Below are 24,820 nucleotides of genomic sequence, written 5' to 3' on the forward strand. Positions count from 1 at the left end.
TATGGCATTCTGCTCCATAAAAGCACTCATGTCTACAACTGCAGGCAAATGCGTAAGCATCAACTCATGTGGTCTTTCCCACATTTTCCACTTACAGGTTATTTACAGGTAATTCCTACGTTGACACTTCTCTCACTTTACAGCATAACACTTCATACGCATTACTCAAGTCAGGCTCCTTTTTCTTCTATATCATTTGCATTCATGGAACAAATTTCAACATCTTTTGCAGACATGAAGTCAGAGCAGACTCAGGGACACACACGGCTTGGCATAAAACTTGGTATTCTGTAAGCTAAAACACTGCAGAGGTCTAGCGTATAGCCTTAAGTACTTTAAAATTAAAATATAGATGTTTTATTAATTCAATTAATCTATCAAATAGGAAATCCATTTTATAAACTTAGGAAATCCAGGTATAAAATCCTGGGAAAAGGGTTGCAAGCCATTCAGAACTGTGTTGAGAATGCCTTTACATTCTAATTTACTATGTGAAGCAAAGAAAAAGCAAAACTACATTTCAAATTTGAACTCAAATAAATTCACATTACTGTAATTTTTAAATAAAGGTTTGTCAAGACAAGTTTTAAAACTTAATAGAAAGATATAATTATAGAGATAGATAGATAGATAGATAGATAGATAGATAGATAGATAGATAGATAGATAGATAGATAGATAGATAGATAGATAGATAGATAGATAGATAGATAGATAGATAGATAGATAGATACTACACATATCAGACAAAGATAAGCACTCATTCACCATTCAATATGCAGTGAAGTCCATTTCTATATGTAGATGTTCCTGTTAACGAAGCAAACTACTGGAAATCTGACTTAAGAAGGCATTCAATCAGAAATGCATCCCTCAGTTCGGATGTCAAACTATGCATGCATTTCATGTGGTTTTTGCAGAATCAGACAACAAACAACTAAACAGACTTTAGTTGAATAAACGAAAAGAAACAATTTTTGCGGCCTGTCTGAACAAACCATCTATTTTCTCAGATTAAAGGCTTTGTTCCCATGCAGTCTGGCCTGTGATTACTCTCGCTCTCTCTTCTTCTCACTGTTTCCATGCTCTTTCAGAACTGAGAGGCTCATGGAAATTGCTCCTGTGGGTACCGTTTCACTCTTCTACTGTTAGGTGTTAGTGGTGGAAACAGAGACAGTAACTGAGCTTGTTTAAAAGCACAAATGAGAGAAAATATCGAATAAACCCTTGCTTTACATTTGTATATTTCACAAAGCAACATGTGATTCATAAAGTACACAAATGATTTTATGTGAAGTGATTGCTAAAGTATCTTTACACTGAATCACAACCGTCTGTCCTGAATGGCACACTGCATCTTTTTGATGAAAGGTACACTTTTTTTTCCAGCCAAACCAAATCAGTGGTTTTCATCTTATTGCTACCAATAACATCTGAGGAGCTGAATGAATATCACCCTTAGCAGCTTGTCAGTAAACATCTGCAAGCATTTTCTTGCGAATCCACTTTTGAATGATCTAATCATTTGGCGCCACCAAGTGGAGGGTTAATGTAAGCTCAAGTGTAATTCTTAAAGAGATAGTTCACCCAAGAATAAAGAGGCTGTCATAATTTACTAATCCTTACGTTGTTGCAAACAAGACATTTTTGTGTGTGTTAGTGAGGGTCAGTGGGGTCAAAAACAACATTTGACCATTAAACGTTTGTGTTACTTGAAATAAAATAAAACTGACAAAACATTTAATATATATATATATATATATATACATATATATACACACATATATAAATACATATATATATATATATATATATATATATATATATATATATATATATATATATATATATATATATATATATATATATATATATATATATATATACATACACACATTTATAAACCATATTTTATTTCTCATTTATATATATATATATATATATATATATATATATATATAATGTTTTTTGTCAGTTTTATTATATATATATATATATATATATATATATATATATATATATATATAAACGTATTTTATTTCTCGTTTTTATTTAGTTTAACCTGATGTACAGTGTTGGATAAAACTGAAATAAAAGCTATACGGATATATTTAGAATAATAAATAATTATAAATAAATAAAAAATATTTTAAAAATTTAATTAAATCTGAAAAAAAAACAACTCAGTGATGCTAAAATATCATCAAGCTAAATAAATAAATAAATAATCTAAACAATACTACAGAAAAAATGTTCAGAAGTAAAATTACTAAATCTGCTAATAATTTTTTTGCTATTCTCTGACAAACCCAATCAAAATAATCTGAACAGCATGAGCCAATAAATTAAAACGTAAAGAGCCACAAACAGATGTCTGGGCAAATAAAAAGTAAAAAGCAATCAATAAACAGCTATTTGTATACAAATTATCCTGATCGTAGTGCATGCTGGGAACTCAAGTAGGCTTATAAAATAATATACAATTTACATTATGAAAATCATTACAATTATCCCAACTACTCTGAATTTACTTGTGATTAAACTAAAGAAAGAAATCAAGCTCAAACTTCTAAAACAAAGTAGAAACGTTAATACTGGCAATACTGGCAAGTCAAATGAGTGAAAAAAAAAACATGTCAATATAACAAAATGCAGAATATATACAATAAATGTTTAAACTCCCACGCTTAGTACTTCAATGGCGGGTACAAAGTCAGCAGGGGATTTCATTAATTCTGCAGCTTAGGCTACTTAATCACCACTTCCTGGTTATTTTTTTTCCTTTGCACAACCTCAAACCCCTGTAGCTCTGTCACTCTGTCTATTGAACACACACAACCACAGGTGCATGTGCATATGCAACTGTGCAATTACTATTGTCAAGAAAGTAATTCAGAGAAACCATGCAAACACAAAATGCTGACTTATGCTGAGACGTTCACATGTATACTGAAACATATAGTGCAGGTAAACAGTTCTGATGCACACTGTTCAACATGAAAAGAAGGGTCTGTGCTTCACAGACAGGAAACCCAACATCGGCTGGGCTTCTCAAAAGCATCACGAGCAAAGCTGATCGCAGAGACCACTGGTGCCAATGATTCAAAGATCTAGGCTTACAATGCTTTTGGGAAACGCAACCAACACCACTAAATGAACTAAAAATGCGAGTCCAGACTGCCAGGGTCTACTAGTAACACAGCATATGTAACACCTAAATAATTGCATAGGCTTATTTCTCGATTTCAATATTAAAAACATTACCTAAGCACAAAAGTATTAGTATTTGACCTTATATGTGTCAAATATTCGTGTCATCTGATTGCCTTGAGAAATAGCTTTAAAAACACTAGGTGGCACTGTACCATCTCCTTACTTCAAATTATATCTATCTATATCAAGGCTGTATCTATTTGATCAAAAATACAGAAACTGTAATGTTATGAAATATTATTGCAATTTGAAATAACAGTGTTCTATTTTAATATACTTTAAATATTAATTTATTCCTGTGAAGCACAGCTGAATTTTCAGCATTATACAGTCACATGATCCTTCAGAAATCATTCTAATATGCTGATTTATAATCAATGTTGGAAACAGTTGTGCTGCTTTTTTTTGGGGGGGGGATGACCTGCAGTGATACTTTTTTCAGGATTCTTTGATAAATAAAAAGTTAAAAAGAACAGTGTTTAAAATATAAATTGTGTGTTACTATATACTCTACTCTACTATTCAAAAGTAGTTTGGGGTCAGTACATTTTTTCCTCTTTTTTATTACGAAATTACTTTTATACTTATTTGTTAAATTAATAAAAAGTGATAGTAAAGACATATTGTTAGAAAAGATTTCTATTTTGAATAAATGCTGGTCTTTTTATTCATCACAGGTTCCAAAAAATAGTTTCAGATAATTGGTAAACTTATAACTTCCGCGTGCGTTCTAGTGTTGCTATAGAAACAGACGGATGCAGGTCCACGTGGACGCGAGTCCCTCCCTGTGAGCGCGCAGAAGTGAGTGTTTGCTCAAAGTTGTCGGCAGCTTTCTGTAGTCATGAATCCATAACGCGTTTAGTTTCACAATCTTCTGGACGGTCAGTTAAACTTCAGTCTCAGTTATTGTTTGCACTCAGTGTCAAATTGCGGAAAGTTTCGCTCTAAACAGTACTTTTCAACAAGAGATTGGCGCTTCATGGATGGACTTTATGAAGTAACTTCAGCGGCTGCCTCTTTAAAGGTACAGGAAGTTTTTTTTTTTTACCTTGATCTGTCTGTTTAACTTGACCATTTCTATTTCGTACTTTGGCAACTCAGAACAGGAAGTGTGAAAGAAAGTGTGAGAAGGAATCTCCTGCTGAGAGGAGGAAACAAGTGTTCCTCTTTTCATCAGCTGCTTGTAGAGTTGCATATTGTTTTCATGTCGTACATGACTTTTCTTTGAAAGTGCATTACCTTGTCTTTGTCCCTGACATGACATCTCATTTTAAGCGAACAGTATATTTAGTAACACGACAATTGTTTTGTTCTCTTTTAAATGTAGAAACTATTCAAGAGTTGAGCAAAGCAGCATTGTCTTGTAGGTGTAGTCTAACTGGACTGACAAGAAATGCTTTCCATTTGAGTTTTGATACAACTAAATGTTTGCATAGTGTAAGAACTTTGTTGAATCTACATTGACACACAAACTACTGTATGTTTGTGCTAAACTTCAGAATGACAGGTGTGCTGGTAAAGTCATTCAATAATTCTCCAGACTACTGTAGGGTCCCAGGGATGATGGAGCCTTTACTGTTGAATGCATACCTCTAATATATTGTATGTTGCTTTGCATAAAAACATCTGCCAAATGCATGCATTAAAAACTAAAACTAAAAAACTTGTCAGTCAAAAAGAAACTTTGTCAGAACAAATACACTGTGAGTTAGTAGAAAATGTTAGGCAGTATCAGAAGTGCAAATGGCATCATTTTGTAAAATGTTCTTGAACATATTTCCAGTCCATTTTTTAGACGTGATATTTAAGTGAAGCTAGTAAGTCTATCCATGCACTGAAACATTTTGAACCTCATGGCATGCTCTTTATTGACATGGCAGCATAGATAAAGTTTTCATGCAAAGCAGTAGTGATATTCCATCTGAAGGTAGTTCACAAGAGGGAGGCTTTTATTTGCTAATAATTCAAGACAGGGTTTTATTTATTTATTTTTGAAAGAATTAATTATATTTGGCAAAGATGAATCGGTGAAGATATTTATAATGTTACAAAAACATCTACTTTCTATTCATTAAAGAATCTTGACAAACATCAATCATGGTGTTAAAATATTAATCAGCACAACTGTTTTCAACACTGATAATTATAAGAAATGTTTTTTGAGGCACAAATTAGCATATTAGTATTTCTGAGGGATCATGTGACACTGAGGACGGCTGAAAATTCAGTTTTGCCATCACAGGAATAAATGATATTTTAAAATGTATTAGTTATTTTAAGTTATAATAATATTTCACAATATTGCTGTCTGTATGTTTGATCAAATATAAAATATATTTTGATCCTAATGAGCATAAGAGACATTTTTCAAAAACATAAAAATACTTACCATCCCCAAACTTTTGAATTGTAGTGTTAGTGTACTGTATTAGAGACTGTACATTAATTTATAAAGTGGGAGGGACAATGAAATATTTATCTAAGCGTTGCTTCTTAGCAACTTGGTTGTGGTTTTGTTTGACCTTTTTTATTTATTTATTTAAATTTTTTGTTAAATTAGACAAAGAAGTAAAGACTCCTGCGTACATCTGTGACATGAACTTGGTCTCTCTTTAGTGGGCTAGTATGGAGTTTGGGATTGATGGTTGGGTTTACTTAGGCCACTGAAAGCGTCATTTTGTGCCACTGCACTTGAAACAGCAAACTTGTGGCTTTCCCAGTCAATACCCAGAGGAAATGCGCATCACCACACTTGTATCTGTGGCATGGCTTGTCGGCTCCCATCAATCCCATCAACTTTGAACTTGTGGTCACTGCACAAATAACGTTTGTATTCCACTAAATAAGAGAGACGTGCGTTTCAGTGTTCCAGTCCACCAGTTTCTGCTATTCTCAGCAGCTGAGGACTTATTGTTTTTTCCCCCCAGCAAGACCCTGATGAAATTCAGATGTATGTAAGTGCCACAACTAGTTTGATTTAGCCATAAAATTCCTATAGAAAAGTTTGGGAGAGGCCTGACATTAGATTTTACTTAGAACCCATCATTTTACTGAATATAGTACTAAAGAAATAAATTACAAGTACAGAAATGCACTGTACAGGCATTTAATATATCTTTAATGCTTTAAATGATTTACTTTTAAAATTAAACAATAGACAATTACTTCTAATATTTGTAAGTTTACTATTAATATTAGCTTTACTTATATCGAATAAAGGTTTTTTTTTTCACATTTTGCCAAAAAAATTATGTAATGCTTTTCAAAATAAAGGGCCGTTTTACTGCTTGTGTGACAGTTTGTTGGAAAAACAAATATTCAGTCAATATGAAACCTAGATAACTTATCATGAGTCTTTGACCACCTTAAAAATGTGATAAGCCTAAAACCATTTTTGCTTGCTAAGCACATTTTTACACACAAACATAATTGTAGGATATGCCTGACTGCCTTCCAAAACCTTACCTGCAATATTATAGCCAACTCAATTTGTAGGCAATCAAGAAGCTGTCACAGAAAGGTTGTCAGTGAGATGTGATGCTTTGCGGGCTAATGGGCTTTGCAAACTTTGAAATTACTTTTGTGCAGCAGAAATGCAAAGTAAGTTTAAATTTTTCTTGTTAGACAAAGGAAATCAATAATGCACACATTCAGGCTGTTATGACAGGCAGACGTATTGATTAAAACTTTTGTTTGCCAAGAAACCCAGAGGTGCAATCATTATCATAAATGTGTTTCTTTTTTATCTGCTTTATCTGCTTTCTTCATTCTTCTTTCTCAATCTTCTTAGACTAAGAACCCACTAGAGTTGCTAAGATTTAGAGATGCAAGGAAGCATCTCTAAACCAATTAGCTTCTGTTAAAACTAAAGTCACTCCCCCAGTTTCTCTTGCTCCAAATTAAAGGAGACTACAGTACTTTAACTATTACACTCTTAACCCATTACACAAGCCGTTTAAGTTTTAATAATTATTATTAAGCTTTTATTTTAAGTTAATGTAAATATGTATAGATAATATAAAATATAAATAAGCTTGATCAGCGTCATGGTACCAACAAAGCTAGATTGGATTGGTTTGATTTTGTCAACTCAAAACTAATCCAGTAATCCTGAGTTTGTTGAGCCACCATCATGGTACAAGGGGGAATTTTTTGACTCGGCCCAGTAAACAACAGCATGGCAACATGTTAACAACCACTCTGAACACCTTAGAAACTACATAGAAACACCCAAAACACCCAATTTTTTGTTTTTGAAAGAAGTTTCTTATGTTCACAAGTTCTTATGCTACATTGATTCAAAATATGTAAAAAATAATAATAATAATAAAATTAATAAAAATAAAAACATCAAGTCTGTGAATTATTATTATTATTATTATTATTATTATTATTAATTATATTATTATTAAAATGACTGTTTTCTCTTTTAATATTTCTTATCATCAATATTGAAAACATCTTATCTTAATATCTTTGTGGCAAGCATGAAACTTTTTTTTTTTCAAGGAGTTGTTTCTGCTTAATATTTTTTGCTGTTTAACTTTTTCACAACTCTTTGCCGAATAGATAACTCAAAATAATCATTTATTAGAAATGTTTTTTGTTTTTTTTTGTAAAATTCTTTATTGCCACTTTTAATCAATTTAATGCATTTTTGCTGAATAAAAGTTTTGACTTCATGAAAAGAAATAAAAACAATACTGACCCCAAACTATTGAACAGAAGTATATATCCTGTACATTTAAATAGTATATATATATTTTTTTACATTATAATAAACAAATCCTATAACTTCATGGTCTCCTTTGTCACAGCTTTCTGGCAATTGAAAGCAGACCCTCTGTGGTTTCCCCTCTTTAATATCTTTAACTGTCAATGAAGCAATTAATGGCAATTCAGCTGTGACACACATAATGAGCTGTAGATGATGCTTTCTCTGAATTCAGAAAATGGACAGTTTATGACCATCTGTACTCAAATAACCTTTCTGAATATTCACCTTGACGCTTTCTGTCTTCCTCTCTTTTTTAAGCCATTTCTTTTCTTGCACCAATCTCAGTGCTCTCGTTGTCTAATTAAAGAGGCAGTTGCTAAGAGATGCGCTCGTCGGCACTCTAAGAGGATGTGATGTGGTGTAACTCAAAAGCTTTGTTCTCTCTTCTCTTCTGTCAAGGGCTGACCCATGTGAGGAGAGTGGAGTTCGCACACACATACATACGCATACACACACACACACATACATGGACGGCATGGCATCTTTCTCCAGCACCTGTGGCTCCAAGGTGGACCAGGCGTCCCATCGTAGAGGAGAAGACAGGCAGGGGACGCCCAGAGACTGCAGTGCTGTGCTTGAGAAGACCAGTGAGTTCTTCCAGATTTGTGACATCGAGGGCAAAGGCTTCATTACACGACGGGACATGCAGGTAAGGATGTTGGGAAGGGCATCCACATGATTTGTCATTAAGCCTGGAGTTTTATTAGTAAAGAAGAATGGAAACACCACAAAATGTCTTGAGTCATCTGGTTTCCCTGGCATTGTTTCAGCTGCGAACCATAAGCTAATTGAGCGAATTTGTGTTTGCTCACCCTTACAAATTGTTTACTTACAACAGAAGACAAGCAACAATCTGAATAAAGTAATTACCTTACAAAGAAACCCAATTAAATGCATAGTTTGTTAAATATATAATTGGCAATTTGCTGCATGCTTCTGTATGGAAACTCTTTTCTTTTCTTAATACAAATGAATTAAATAATTTGTTATTGAAATTATTACAGTAAATAAATATCTTTCTAATTATGTTAAGCTCTAAAATATTCATGATCAGCTACCACCACCACCACCATATTTTTATTATTATTTTCTATATTTTCTGTTCCACCAATTGGTCATAGTGTGTGAGATCTATTTATCTCCCATCACTGTGGTTGATTTATATGAAATATAAATTTTTGCAGCTTGTCACACTCGTAGGAGCTTGCTTGGGAGACCATCCTAAAATTGTGGTGGGCGTTTTGAAACCACCCCTTCAGTTGTATTATTGTGCAGATTCGATCACCTCGTAGATTTTCCATTCATTGCATATGTTTCCTTTGAAGTCTGGCTCTCGGGCCTTGCTCTGAAGAGCCTTTTTCAAAAGCATCACACCTTTTATCCAGTGTCTATGGAAAAAGCATTAATAAACATTGGTTCCTCATCTTTATTTAAGTGATGCCTTTTGTTATTTCAACCCATTTGGATTAAATAGATCCCACAAATCCATACGTATTTAAATCTTTCTGTTAAATGATTGTGTAAATGCTATTGTGAAGACTGTGACAAAACTTTTACGTGCTTGGCAAAGTAACTTGCATCATGGGTCCACCACATGTTGGTCTTGCAGAAAACGCTGACAACACTTTTGGGGTTTCAAAGAGCAGCATTTTCAGGCCGTCAAAAAAGCCACAGGAGGAGTTTTATTGCTGTTTTTAGAAGCTGTCACTTTGGTTTAGCGGAGGAACTGGGTGATGGCTCACAGTTTGTGCACATTTTTACGCAACTGTTTTTCACACGTCCATCGGCGTTTACAACTGAATTTTACAACTACTGTAAAAGCCAAAAGTCCAGAATTATATGTAGTGTTTTATGGGACATCTGATCCCAGAGAATTTCTGTCAGGTTCCCACAAAAGGTGTGTTATTTGCTCTCTAAGAATAGTAGCATTCTTACTGTGTGTTAACTGGGTTGATCACTGAAATCGACAGCCTGACAGAGTTTTAAAGGTGTCAAATGTCAACCTAGTTTGAGTCCTTACTCATGACATACAAATAACCTGGAAAAAATTGGAGAATATGTGGTCGAGTTTGGTTTTGTAGTGACATTTGCCTTGTAAAAATGTTTTGTGACTTTAGATTTACTTTGTGAGACCAATTAAATATATTATATTTGTTTTATTTACATACAGCTTGTATGACCTATAAGCTATCTGTAATCATTTTATAGAGAGAGGGCCATGTGGGTTTGGATTTAGTTTTCCCTTCATACAAAAAAAAAACCCTTCATTTAAAAACCGCATGTTGTGTTTACTTGTTATCTTTGATTAATATTTAAATTAGTTTGATGATCTGAAACATTAAAGTGTGACAAACATGCAAAAAAAAAAAAAAATTAGGAAGGGGGCCAACACTTTTTCACACCACTGTACATGTAAATATTTTCTAAATACATACTATGTGTGTGTGTGTGTGTGTTTATATATATATATATATATATATATATATATATATATATATATATATATATATATATATATATATATACTGTATATATATACACAACACACAGTACACGCACATGTATATTATGTAAGCAAAAACTTATTTTGGATGCGATTTAATAATTTTGACAGCACTAGTCTGTATCATTTTTCATGTGTTGTAGAGATTAAATGGAGAGCTCCCTCTGAGTGCGGAAGAATTTGAGAACGTCTTTGACACTCTGGACGCAGATGGCAATGGATATCTGACCCTTGAGGAGTTCTCCTCCGGCTTTAGTGCGTTTGCATTTGAAACTATACAGCATTCAGTTATATATAATAATATGTGTGTGTGTGTATATATATATATATATATATATATATGTATGTATATGTATATGTATATGTGTGTGTTTTCGATTATTGAAACATCTGCTTTATATTATATGTTGTATTTAGGGTTGTCTGTATCCTTTAAAAGTTTGCTAATGTATTTATGTCTCCCATTCAGGTGAATTTATGTTTGGTCCAAGTGTGGTGTCAGTAGATCCACATGTAGGCAAACAGCCAGTCTCAGCAAAGACTACTGAAGAGCTCTACGAGAGCCAATGGGAGGAGAAACTCAGCAGGGAAGATGATGACGAGGAGCAACACTTCTGCATGCTAATGGAGAACCTGGGAGCAAGCAACATCTTTGAAGAGTAATTTCAGTCAACCACACTATTTGAAATGGATCCTAGAATTAATAATCATGGTTGTAGTAATGTAGTAATCATGGTTAATAATCAAGTTCCTAGTGCACTTCCATGCAAGAATATTCCCACTAATGTATACATTCTGAAATACCTGAAATAACAGAAATAGATAACAACCTAAAATGAGTTGTTATATATTTCAGTTATAGTATTTATACATTATTTAGAAGTATTCTTGCATGCAACTACACTAGCTAAGATGCAACTTTAATGCTATAAACACATTAGTTATGTATTATTATCTATAACTATAGTTACTGTATTTCTGTCTATCATAAAAATATAATTTAGATTTCATTTAAAAAGCAACTTTACACCAAAATTAAAACAGGATAGTAATTTAATCAGATGTATACAACACAAAAGAGACGGCAAACTTTTTTCTTCTCCTGAGAAAAATTTAGATTTTCTATCAAATATCAAACTGTAAAAGCTTATATATTTGCTATTTTTTATATTGTGATACTATATATACAGTGCCCTCCATAAGTATTGGAACAGTAAAAACAAAATTGCTCTGTTGGATGTGGAGTCAAAGACATTTGCAAATATGATTATAAGATGAATATGAGACAAAACTACAGAATGTCACATTTTATTATTAGCCGTTTCAACGCATACATGTTTTACCAAATAAAAAGAACAGCACTTTTAGAGTTCATCCACTCATTGATGTGAGCATAAGTATTGGGACAGTTGAACATAAGGCAGATATAAAAGATTAAAAGCTATTATTTAGTTGCAGATCCCTTGCGCACAATCACAGCAGTGAGTCTGTGACCCATAGACATCACCAGACTCTTGCTCTCATCCTTTGAAATACTTTTCCCAGCCTTTAATGCAGCCAATTCCAATTGTTGCTTGTTTTGGAGAGTTTCTGCCTTTACGCTCCTCTTCAGCTGGTGAAACTCATGTTCAATCTAATTTAAATCTGGAGATTGACTGGGTCAATCTAAGACTTTCCATTTCTTTGCCCTTATAAATTCCTTGACTGAACTGGCAGGGTGTTTTGGGTCATTGTCCTCATGCAATATGAAGCACTTCCCAATGAATCTGTTGGCATTTTCTTGAATATTGGTAGGCAAGATGGTTTTGTACCCTTCCAAATTCATTCTGCTACTATAATCATACATTAAGTCATCAGTAAAGTTGAGAGGGCCTGTTCCAGAGACAGCCATGCATGCCCATGCCATGACACCACCTCCACCATGCTTTACAGATGAGGCTGTATGTTTGGGATCATTTGCAGTTCCCTTTTTTTCTCCACATTTTTGCTTTCCCATCACTTAGATAAAGGTTCATTTTTGTCTCATCGGTCCTTAAACACCAAAACTTCCAAAACTCTTCTGGCTCACCTTTGTGCTTTTTTCCAAACTCTAATCTTGCCTTTCTATTTGTGGTGCTGGTCAGAGGTTTGCATCTTGCTGTGTAGCATCTGTAATTCTGTGTCAAAGTCTCCTGAGGACAGTAGATTGTCAGAGCATCACCCCAGCTTTCTGGAAGTTGTCTTTTAGGGTTAATTTTCACAGCTTTTATGATTTGTTTGTCATCAACTACTGTTATTTCTCAGCCGATCAGGTAGTTGTTGGTTGCTGGTGTTGCTGGTGGTTTCCAAACTCTTGATTTCTCCATGCCCTTTGTTTTTGCTGCAGCTCTAATTGACTTCCTCTTTTCTTTTAGCATCCAAATTACTTGCTTTTTTCTCAAAGTCAGCTCCCTCATCTTCATCCTGGTTTGTGTGTGTCATCATCGAATGCAAGATTCTTAATACAGAAGTAATGGATATAACTGATACGACACATTCCCTGCTTTTAATATCTGAAGAATTAATGCAGCAGGACACAGCTGATCACTTAGACCTGTGAGGCAACTGTTTCAATACTTATCCTCACATCAGATACAGGGATGAAACTCTAAAAGTGCTGAACTTCTTAGCTGGTAAAACATCTGTGTTGAATCACCCAATAATGTGACATTCTGTAGTTTTGTCTCATATTCATCTTTTAATCATATTTGTAAACGTCTTGACTCCACAGCCAACAGAGCAATTTTGTCTTTACTCTTCCAATACTTTTGGAGGGCACTGTATATATAGTTAAATTATTATATATAATTCTCTTTATTAAAGTTTTGTTGTTGTTATTATGATTATTTTAATATCTACTTTACATTTGCCATGAAAATAGCCTTTGCTGGTGATGTGGCATTAAATAAATAAATAAATAAAAATAAATAAAGAGACAGCACATTCCCAAAGGAAGACACAACACCTTTGATGAGATCAAGGGATGTTAATAAAGGTCGATTCTTTTCTTCTTATTGACCATATGGTGCGTTGAGCCCATTTTTGTAACGCATGACCGGATGCACTTTCAGCAAACTACTGCCACTCCTAAAAGGCAAACGGTGATGGTGGAAGACATCAATTATAAAAGTTCATCCTTCTGACTGACTGTAATCCTTATGTACGGTTATTGCTTTTTCAAGGGGGAGCTGACAGTTTAGATTAGATTCTGATTGCATCTCGTATACAGTCAGCTTCGTTTTGCTGTTCGATAAAAGGAGCTTTTTTTTTCTTCTTTTTTTTACTGTAGTTCCACAAAATCGTGATGTCATTTTGATATGTTTTGCTAGTATGAGCTTTTTTCTGCAACAGAAAAGACTGTGCATGTCTTTACTGAGAGCCTTTATGATTCTGAATTAATGCATTTCCAAGACCAAGGTTACTGTACTGAAAACATTTGTATGAAAATTAGAGTTTAGAATTTATCTGACTGTGGCCTTTGTACATTTATAATTATTTTTAACAGCAAATTTTTTGTGGAGTGCGATATAAGATACTATGATAAAACCTATTAAGGTAAAACAAGTCGTAAACTCTAAGCATCACTGAGTTTTGTCATTTTTTTTTAAGAATTTGGTGAGCTATATGATGCAGTAAGCGTGTTGTGATGTCTCAGGCCAGGAGAGGTGCGGAGTCTTTGGGTGCAGCTCAGAAGAGACGAACCTCACCTTCTGTCCAATTTTGAGGAGTTCCTTGCCAGGGTCACTTATCAGATCAAAGAGGCCAACAACGAGAAGAAAGAGATGGAGACGGCCCTCAAAAGGTCAGATGTCAATTAAGCACCTTTATTTCTTTCAGAGATTGAACAATCATGCATTTTACAGGGATGTTTCTTTTGTAGAAAGAAAAAATGTTTAGTACAGTACTTGGACACTTAGACTACCGTTTAAAAGTCTAAAGTCAATAAGATTTAATTAATTTATTTGTTTATTTTCATTTAGCAAGGATGCATTAAAAATGACCAAAAGTTATGGTAGAGAGCATCAAAAAATATTTTTTGCAATGTTTTTTTTTTTTTTTTGCTTGAAAAATGTGTTACCTTTTAAAATGAATGGGACTTGGTTTGATATTTTGTTATTGTTATCTCGTGGTGACATTTTGAGTGGCAGCCCACTATATGAGTCCCATATTGGTTGACTTGACAGTCACATAGTATTGTATCGTGACTAATAAGACTCATGGGACAGATGTGATGCAAGGACTAGGAAAGTTGGCTTTTGCATGAGCTTTTCACAGTTGAGCCTGACTGCAGAACTGGTATCAGAGCTTTTACTATGCTCCAAGAGTAGATTTTCTGAGCATTAGTTAAGGTAAGATGTTGGTGTTGAGAGGTGAGTTTGCAGTATTCTGTGGACCATTAAAGGATATATTACAAGCAAACAAATATATATATTTTTTCTAAAACATTCTAATGAAAAAGTAAATAATGTGTAATGCATGCTCACATTATAACGAGCATCACTCGCTTTTCAAATATATTGATCCCTTTAATTTATACCCCATTTATTTTCTTTTTAACAATGGAGAGCCTGTACTGAGGCTTGTTAGTCATGTCTGTTGTGGCTTTTAAAGATATATCTTTGAAATATCTCAGCCTGACCTGCCAGTGATCACATGAATGTGGCATTACCGGTAAAATCACTCTGCTTTTCCTCCCAGAAGATTTTGTTGGCTGCCTTTGTCACCTGATTTGTGTCTAACTTTAATATTGTCTCCTAGAAATCCAAAAAAAGCCATGGGAATGAGTTGACAAAAGATAAATCGCTTCTGAGTTAAATGGAAAAGAATAAATGCCTTTTGAATGACGTCTGTTCCATGTACCCAATGAATAGTGTTTTATTCTTTCATATGACTAAGTGACTTTAAAAGCTGTTTGAGTGATCCTGACGTCTTTCATAGGAAAGCGGCGACACATGATGATGAAATCCAGAGGCTGTATGAAGAAATGGAGCAACAGATCAAGAATGAAAAGGACAGGATACTCTTAGAGGTGAAATAATTACTACTTATTGATTATTCAAGTTGGTCATTTGAGAAAAAAATAAAAAAACGACCTTGAGCATTAAATGTGTTGCCATGGACCCAAAGAATAGCAGAATCCACACCACAGCAATAACAATAAAGGCACAGAGAAATTATATAGTTGGAATCAGTTTTTCAAAAAACATTTCCAGCTCATGATTGATACAAGCATTGACACCCAGTCAGAATCCATTCTGCTATAACAAGCTTGAGTATTTAAAGCGGCAGATGAGCGTGTGCTTAGAATAAACAGACGATATCGTCCGCTGGTGTGGATGCTAATATTATCTTTAGAGTTATTGTTCTTGGTGTGAACAGGCCTTTACTATGTACCATGGTAAATTGTATGGGTCATGTGATCTGTATGTTCTCCAGGATTCTGGGCGGTTCTTGTCTCGCAGTCAGGACATGGAGCATCAGCTTTCCACTAAAGAGAAAGAGCTGGAAATCCTTTCTAACAAACAAAAACGGGTGGGTCACAAGAAATTCCTTTGCTTGTCACTAAACCAGTTTAACTAGTAATATTTATGAAGACATTGCACATCTATTCACTATTTGAATAATTCATTTTAGACATCTAAGGAAATAACTGACGGAGTAAATGTTTAAAATTTTTATTTATTTTTTTTTATTTAAAGATGTGTGAATAAGAATTTTACATGGAGTGATATCATTTCCTGTAAGGGTTTCAATCCTATTGAAAGGTCAAGTAAAGACTGTAACTTGAACTCAAGAACAAACTAACATCTACATTTTAAGGACTTTGACTCAAATACTGTATGAGTCTTAATGCTCCGAAGTATTACTCTCAGATTCTTTGACACAATCACCTGGTGTTGTTGATCATTTGCTGGAAATTTGTTTTGAACTTTCAGAAAACCACATCTGAGTGCTGACGCACAAAAAAAAATAGTTGCTGATCTTTACACACAATAGACAAAACCCAGCAAAGCCTTTCAGTGCTAATGAATGAACAGAAAGTAACAAAGTCTTAATGCTTCCTTTGCCTTTGTCATTACAAGCTTCATTTTCTTCTCTTCGCATTTGCGAACAGTTTGCCGCAATGCAGCTTTGCGCTAAATGAGCAAACTGCTTTTCTGCTGTGAGGAGCTGAAGTGTGGTGTACTGTATGTGTATTGTGTTCTATTTTGTGTCTATATTTAGCAGCATAGCTTTCTTATCATTCCATTCCTCCCAATATGTCCCATCCAAACATTCACATTAACACTTCCCAGGTTATCCTTTCAAGTTCTTGATAGTGGTGTGTATATACATGGTTGGCATGTCTTGTTATCCAGCACAATTAGTTTCAAAGAGCTTCTTGTTCTTCAGTTACATACATGATTGTTTCATTTGTACATGTGTGTTTGTTTGATGTCCGTTAGCTGGAGAGTCAGTGTCGAGAGCTGCACAGCGAGCAGCGGGAGACGGCCGTGGAGAACGTCAAACTGAAGCATTATAATGAGGACTTGAGCCGTGAGCTGGATCACACCACCCAGGAGCTCAGTCTGGCCCAGGAGCAACTCGTGCTGCTGCAGGAACAGTCCTCACGCCTGCACGAGGAGAGAGAGATGTGAGGATGATATGTACTATATATACAATATAGTAAATAAATTTATTAATTGCAAAAGAAAAAAATTAAATATTTTGAATAATATAACTATTCTAGATCTGATATGCACACACACACACATATATATATATATATATATATATATATATATATATATATATATATATATCTAAGGAATAATTGACTTTGGTTGAATTATTAGAAAAATAATGCACACGCGTCGTGGCCGTTACACCTCAGGTGTGCATTATTTTTCTAATAATTCAACGGACCAGTCAATTATTCCGCTTATACTACGGTTGCCACATCTCAAGACATTGATCAGATGCACACACATACATATATACATACACACACACACACACATATATATATACACACACATATATGTGTGTGTGTATATATAAGTATGTATGTGTATATATAAGTGTGTGTGTGTGTATATATGTGTATGTGTGTGTGTGTGTGTATATATATATATATGTATATGTATATGTGTCCTATGGTGTGACGGAGAAATGTAAAAAAAACCTCTAACATTGAAGATAAACCTCTCTCATGCTATTTGTATGTTAAGTTTTTTTTTTTTTTGCTATGTCACAGCATAGGACACAGTCCAATTTTTATTTGTCAACTATATTATATATATTATAACATTATATATATATATATATATATATATATATATATATATCACAGGCTTGAAAGCAATGGCCAGTCTGAGGTGTTTTCTGTAGGTTAGTCAGAATCCGCTCTGAGCTCATTTTTGTTTTCGCAAGTAGAGTTCTACAAGCTCGCAGATCTACCTATTAGAGCGGGAGAGAGAGAAAAGCATACACACGATGTAAATAAGAGATTGATTGCGTAGTTTAGTCATTGATTATATCACTGAGTTTTTGCATGATAAAGCTCAGTCAGTTGCGTCATAAGAGGAGCCCTTTGCTCGGTTTCTCTACATAAAACATTGACAGTTTGAAGAAAAGTTTTGTTTGTCAAATAGGACCGAACATCCACGTATACTGTTTCAGGAGTGACAAACGCAAGTGTAAAAAATGATGCGCGTTAATCCACTAAATTGTTCCGCCAGTCATTGCTATGATTGACAGTGATAACTGTAGCAACGGACAGAACGAACTGACAAACAGATGTCAAAAATAGACCTGTGCATTAAGTGATGCAGAGTAACATAACTACAGGAGTAACAAGTCTGTGTTGGCTGAATATATTAAGGATGGTTAAAGATAACTTAAAACTCTCTTTTTGATATGTCCATTTTAAGGCAATGTTTAAAAAATTAAGATGTTTAATTAAATCTAATGCATTATTTAATTGTACTTGCTATACTACTTAAGTACAGTACTGGAATTTGTTATAATAGTCATATAATAATAAATCCTAAAGTAAGGAGTGGAAATGGCAACTGAGTGATCCTCTGCTGCCATCTACTGGATATAATGGTAAATTCATGTAATTGTCATTTTTAAAGTCTTTGTTTTCCTCCAGTCTTTGCACATTTTTTCATGTCATCTCCATGAATGAAAAGTGAATCTTTAAAGTGAATTTTACAGAACAATTGTAGAGGTTGTCATCTTTTTCACCCATGATGAGTTTGCATCCCTGAATATATAATTTTTTTTTAAATTGTCATTCCCTACCATTATTTCAATTCTTTTTTTGTAATTGTGATTATTGTCTTATTTATTTTTCATTATTTTTGTAATTGTCATTATTTTCTCCCTGATTCTCATTACTGTTTTTAATACAATTATATATTTATTGAAATCACCAGAAGCATTACTTTTAAAACTCATTAACATTTAAAAATGTATTTGTTTATGTATTAGTTTATTTAATTTTGGCAAAGCTTGTATCTTATAATGCCAATTTAGTTAGTAAATGTTGTCCCTTGTTTGATTTGTTATCAGTCCTGCTTCCAAAAATATTATCATTAAAAGAGTTTGTATTTTTTCAGAGAGATTTATAGGGTTACAGAAAGCTTGCATAGAGAGAGGGCAAGTCTTCTCAAGCAGCTTGATTTGCTAAGGTAAGAAACAACTATCAATGAAAAGGGGCGGGTCTTTATATTAGTCCAGATTTCATATGTTCTGTTTGATTCCTCCTAGGGAAATGAACAAACACTTACGAGATGAAAGAGACATGTGCTATCAAGTAGGTTCTTATAGATGTTATATAAGACATTGTACTGATCCTGCATTTTGATAATTTCAAGTCATTGTTTGCCGTCTTTCAGAAACCAAATACTTCTGCTGCAAAACTCTCATGGAAACAGAGGCCTGGGTCAATTACCATGAAGCACTCTGAGCGGAAGCAGTCATTTAAGAGGTATGGCTGTGTGAAAATGCCATCTGTACACTCAGCGGTACTCAAGATGAAAAGATGCAATGGATCTGCAAAATCAAAAAGGATCTGACTCTCCTAAGATCAAAGAGCTATTCATTTTAGACTTAAAGTTTATTGTGAAGACATCAGTAAGATGTTTTCTTGATATTTATAGTTTGAGTAATCGAAAAAGTTAGCACTCCATATTGCTGATGTCATTTTGGTGAATAAATAAGCTTACATGTGGATGTTGTCTTCTCCAGTGATGAGGATGAAGAGGTTCTGTCGCAATCTAAGCAGAAGAACGTGATTGGCGTAAATGGGCACAGTATGGACCTGGAGGACATGGTAGATGGACGACCTCCTTCAAAACACCAGCTCCAGAGGATCATCTCCATCGAGGAGGACCATCTTCCTCAGCTCCTTCAGCAGGGTTATCAAGCCCAGCTCAGAGAATGGAGTGAAGATGAGGAGTTGGAGGAGAGCATGGACCTCCAGATGAGCAATATTTATCCCACAACCAGCACTCCAACCTCTGTTTCACCCCCTCCAGGAGTCGCACCCACACCCTCCTCACCCAGAGGACAGCCTGTGGGCAAAGAAACAGTCCAGTCGGTGAGAAAACAGCTAGATTTGGTCTGAACCTCAGACATTCGTTGAGGTTTCAAAATGAGCACACTCTTTAAAATAAAGGTTTTTTTATTGGCATCTAATTAACATCCAAGCAACATTTCCATTGCACAAAAGGTTCTTTATAGTGGAATAAAGTTCTTTAGAATATTTACATGTTCTTTACACTAACATCAAAAATGTTCACTGACAGGTTTTTGGGTCACAGACCAAGCTTTCTTCCCCTTTTCATTAATTGTGGTGTTTTTTCCAGGAGGAAGGGACCAGTTCAGGTCCAGATCGTCTCTTTAAGATTGTTCTGGTGGGGAATTCTAGTGTGGGAAAGACATCTCTTCTACGTCGCTTCTGTGACAACTGTTTCCACTCTGGTACATGTGCTACTGTAGGCAAGTGGCCTTCTTTCATATATTTACTAGTGTCTAGGGGTATTTTTTATTTATTTAACCTAAATAGCCTCAAGTTTAAGGCACTTGTTCACCCAAAATGAAAATTCTGTCATCATTGACTTACCATCATGTTGCTCCAAAGCATTGTCTTTGGGTGTGTGTCCACAGCTTGTTTCACAATTTGACACCATGTTGTTGGGTCTGTTATTTGCCCACATGCTGATGACCGTAACACTGTTAAACCATAATTAGTCTCACACAACTTTGAGGTTTTGCTGACTTCAGATTTTAACCTTTAAAGCAGTCAAGACTATTTTTCTATACTGAAGTACACCATGGTACAAAAAAGGCCTGTGATACCACCATACTTTTTTGGCCTATTTCTGTGCATACAATTGAACGGGTAAAAATAAAGTGACATAATGTGTGTCCATTTGCAAGGTTCCTGTTTAGCTGACTGTTTATCAGTAACTTGTTATCGGAAAAAAACACAAATCAATTCCATCTGGCCTTTAGTCAGGGCTTGTGTGTGTGGAGCTTCTTCTAGGATGGAAACAAAAGCATGAGAACATTAAATGGCATGACTGAATTGTTTTCATTTGTGACGTGTGCAGGTATTGACTACAGTGTGAAGACTCTGATGGTGGACAACAGCCAGGTAGCCTTGCAAATGTGGGACACAGCAGGACAGGAGAGGCGAGTGATGTTTTATTGATTTTTCAATTAGATTTATGTTTCTGTTAACAATCTTAATTATAATCAGTATGTAAGACACTGATCGCTCCATTGCAAAAACAAGTGAATTCTAAAGACGTTTTATTGTGGGGATCCGCCGACAGGTATCGCAGCATCACCAAGCAGTTTTTTCGCAAGGCCGATGGCGTGGTAGTGGTCTATGACATCACTAATGAGCAGACTTTCACAGCAGTGAGGCATTGGCTGGCCAGCGTGCAGGTGACTGATTCATTTCCACTTTTTTTAAAAGTTAATATTATTTATGCTTGTATACAATTGAAATATTAATGAAATACGGTGTAAAGAAATATTTTGTCCAGTAAAATGCAATTTAGATTTAAACGCTAATAAATAATAAATACTACCTGCTTACTAGTAATAGCAAGTAGCAATTGGCTAACACACTTTTTTTTCATTCTCTATTTATTTTTATTAGCGGTAGAAGTGTAATTTTCATCAGGCTTTTATGTAAATTTGATGTTGGCCTACTGGCATAAAAATAGGAATTTGTTTCAAAAGATAATGAAAGTCCTAGGTTCAAAAGTTTGGGGTCAGTAAGTTGTTTTTGTTTTTATTTATATAATTTTATTAATTGTCACTTTTGATCAGTTTAAGATATCCTTTCTGAATAAAAGTATGACATTTTTGATGTTTTGACATTTTCAGATGTTTTAAGTTGATCAAAAGTGACTGTAAAGGCATTTATGTTACAAAAGAAAAAAATCCACTAATTATATTCATCAAGAGATCCTGAAAAATAAAATAAATAAATATATTGCTACTGTTTTTACTATATTTTTTTAATTAAATAAATACAGCCTGGGTTAACGTGTTAATTTTTTCGAAAAATATATTTTTTCAAGATCCTATCAACCCCAGCCTTTTGAACGGTAGTGTGTATAATGCAATCAATACATAGACAACAAAAAAGCAATGAAATGCTTATTTCAAGCAGGTCAACTGTATCATCAATACAGTGAGGCAGTTTTAATTAGTTTTAATGGGAAGTGTTTATCTTTCTCTGTCTTAAAGGAGGGAGCAGGTGAGGACATTCCCATCATGCTCCTGGGGAACAAGATTGATCTAGATGGCCAGAGAGAGGTTCCACTGGGAGTGGCAGAGAAATTAGCCAAGGTGAGGTAATCTGAGCCCTGGAGTGGCACTAATGGATCACCATTAAACATTTTAAGCATGGCGGTCTTCAAGCAAACAAGTTAAAGAACTGAGTCAGAGCTGAATGAGTATTCGGCCGTGAGGTGCATGTGAGGAAGTTCTTTCTCCTGTCTCAATGAAGATGCATAAAGTAGCTTCCTGTCAGTTACTGTTGCATGAACTCAGCACATAAAGAACCACACTGAATGACATACAGTAAGAATTACCCATTATTCTAAAAAGATCTTATTTTGCCATTTCCTTTTCACTCTTTCAGGACTTTCAGTTGATTTTCTATGAGTGCAGTGCTTTTTCAAGCCACAATGTGACAGAGTCCATGATTCACATGGGAAGGTAAGAGGTTATTAACCAATATATTTTCTGACTGTTATTTTTTTAAGAGTACTTTTAAACACATTCACGCCAGATTTTTGACTACAAAAATATAAGTATATATGTTGATCATATATTTTATTTATTTTTAAATATTTTTTAAAATGATAATACAAATTACAAAAGCATAAAATGTCACTAAAACTTAAAAACAAAATAAATGCATTACTGTATATAAATAAATGTATAGGAAGTATATAAATAAATCAGAAGCTAATGGAAATTACAAGACAAAAGTGTGATTGCAATACAGTGATGTGGTAAAATTGTAAATTAGTTTTTCTAGTAACTTCATGGGACTACAATATTAGACTTTTGGCATAATAATTCTTAATATATGTTTATTGCATATGCAGCTGCATAAACAGACAGGTTATTCCCAGATACAATTGAATTTTTCTTGTACTGCACCTTATAAGATGTGCTATTTTTTTCTCTCTGTCAGAGTTCTGAAAGACCAAGAGGACAGAGAAAAAGAGAAAACTGTTTCACTAGTAGACAGCCCAGCTAAGAAGAAGTCCTGCTGCAAGTAGAAAGTCACCCATAAACACTCACAGAAACCTGCAGATCTTTCAAACCTTTTTGCTTTGCATTTTAATATGGTTTGGTGTTAATGCTGATCTGTTTTTCTTCTTCTTATGTTCCTGTTTTCTCTTTTTGTATGACCGCTGTGGAGTTAAAAATATTTGGTCTTTTTATATACCAGTAAGTAACTCTTTACAATGTGAAACGGATGAGTTTTATGATAACAGTTAGATGTAGGGCTTGAAGTAGAGCACTATAGTTTTGTACATTACACCGTTGTAACGCACGTCCCTATTTAGGTCATTTAAATCTCCTGTCACACTATTGAAGTAAACAAAACTGTATTTTTGTATTGACAGTTGTTGTAATTTATCTTTTTAATATGAAGGTCTTGGAAAGTATATTTAAAAGAGCAAAATAAGCTCCTACACACTAGTTTGCACAGTCGTTTGCACAAATGTATTATTTATTACTTATGATGAATTGAAGATCTTGAATTATTACTTTATTATTCTTAGCAAGCAGACATATTCTGAAAAATGGCTCTATTTTTTAATACACTGCCATGAAGCGAACATATGGTTTGCATAAAGATTCGGTTTTAACAGGGTTCAGTGGTGTTCGCTTTATAGTACTGAATAAACCATTGATTTAATGAAATTATTTAGTCTAATATTAATTTCAGATCACGTTTTGATTTGTATTTTATGTATTGTGCCAACAGTACTGTGTGTATATCTGTATTTGCTATTTAATGCAGTCAGTGTTAAATCAGTAAATATGTCTCACAGCAGTCATTGATGTTAACATTTACCATAATTAAAGATGCATTAATTGTGCACCAGACAGTGGATTTATGCACGTTTCAGATAAGGCCTATGCTGTGTTTTCTCAAGTTTTTCAGTAATCACGATTTGATTCTTGATCTGCAACTTGAGTTTTCATATTGATTCCCATGTAATGTATGGCAAGTTTCTCTAGCACTGCTACTGCATGACCAATGGGCAGAATGACACTAGATTTGAGCACAATGTGGATGTTTTAAATCATTTCTCACTTATTTAGTCTTATAAATGTTCCTGCTTTATTTTGTGCATGTGTAATGTGTAAATACTAAATATGAATGTATTTTGAGGGAAATATTAAAATAAAGAATACTTTGCATTAATAACAGTTTGTGCTTTCTGGGACATTGCTTTCATTTAACAACGAACTCTAGAAAACAAGGACAATGAATTTAGATATTCAAAGCTTTGTTCTGAGGTTCAACAGGTTTTACCAGTTTAAATAAACTCCTTAAATGTTTCAAATTTAGCGCTGCATATTTCATGTCTCCCTTACAACAAGCAAACTGTGAAAAATATATAGTAACAACTATAGTAGGATTCCATTTCAAACAATGAGAAGGTGGGATCTACAGAAGAATGGTTTAACAATTCAAATACACATATTGTATGAGGACTGTAGACATTTTAGGCAATTTAGAAATCCCAGCCAGCATAAAAAGGATGTAT

The 24,820-nt window shown here is 34.2% G+C and overlaps 1 protein-coding gene across 2 annotated transcripts; it reads left to right on the top strand.

Moving 5' to 3' along the window:
- The first annotated feature begins 3,962 nt into the window (after positions 1–3,962).
- Positions 3,963–24,482, top strand: LOC306843083 (EF-hand calcium-binding domain-containing protein 4B-like). Of its 2 annotated transcripts, XM_079374341.1 has the most exons (18): positions 3,963–4,237; positions 8,390–8,639; positions 10,637–10,748; positions 10,963–11,152; positions 14,167–14,313; positions 15,450–15,540; positions 15,948–16,043; positions 16,958–17,145; positions 19,118–19,189; positions 19,269–19,314; positions 19,397–19,488; positions 19,749–20,100; positions 20,369–20,501; positions 21,116–21,197; positions 21,341–21,455; positions 22,269–22,370; positions 22,666–22,742; positions 23,227–24,482. In XM_079374341.1, exons 2-18 carry the CDS (start codon positions 8,457–8,459, stop codon positions 23,312–23,314), a joined length of 2,166 nt encoding a protein of 721 aa, XP_079230467.1. In that variant the 5' UTR covers positions 3,963–4,237; positions 8,390–8,456; the 3' UTR covers positions 23,315–24,482. The 2 variants fall into 2 exon arrangements, with proteins under 2 accessions (XP_079230467.1, XP_079230468.1); XM_079374342.1 differs by lacking the exon at positions 10,637–10,748 and having other exon boundaries at positions 3,984–4,237; positions 23,227–24,479.
- The last annotated feature ends 338 nt before the right edge of the window (positions 24,483–24,820 follow it).

The sequence above is a fragment of the Barbus barbus genome, assembly GCF_936440315.1.
Source record: "Barbus barbus genome assembly, chromosome: 23".
In the NCBI taxonomy this organism is placed as follows: Eukaryota; Metazoa; Chordata; class Actinopteri; order Cypriniformes; family Cyprinidae; genus Barbus; species Barbus barbus.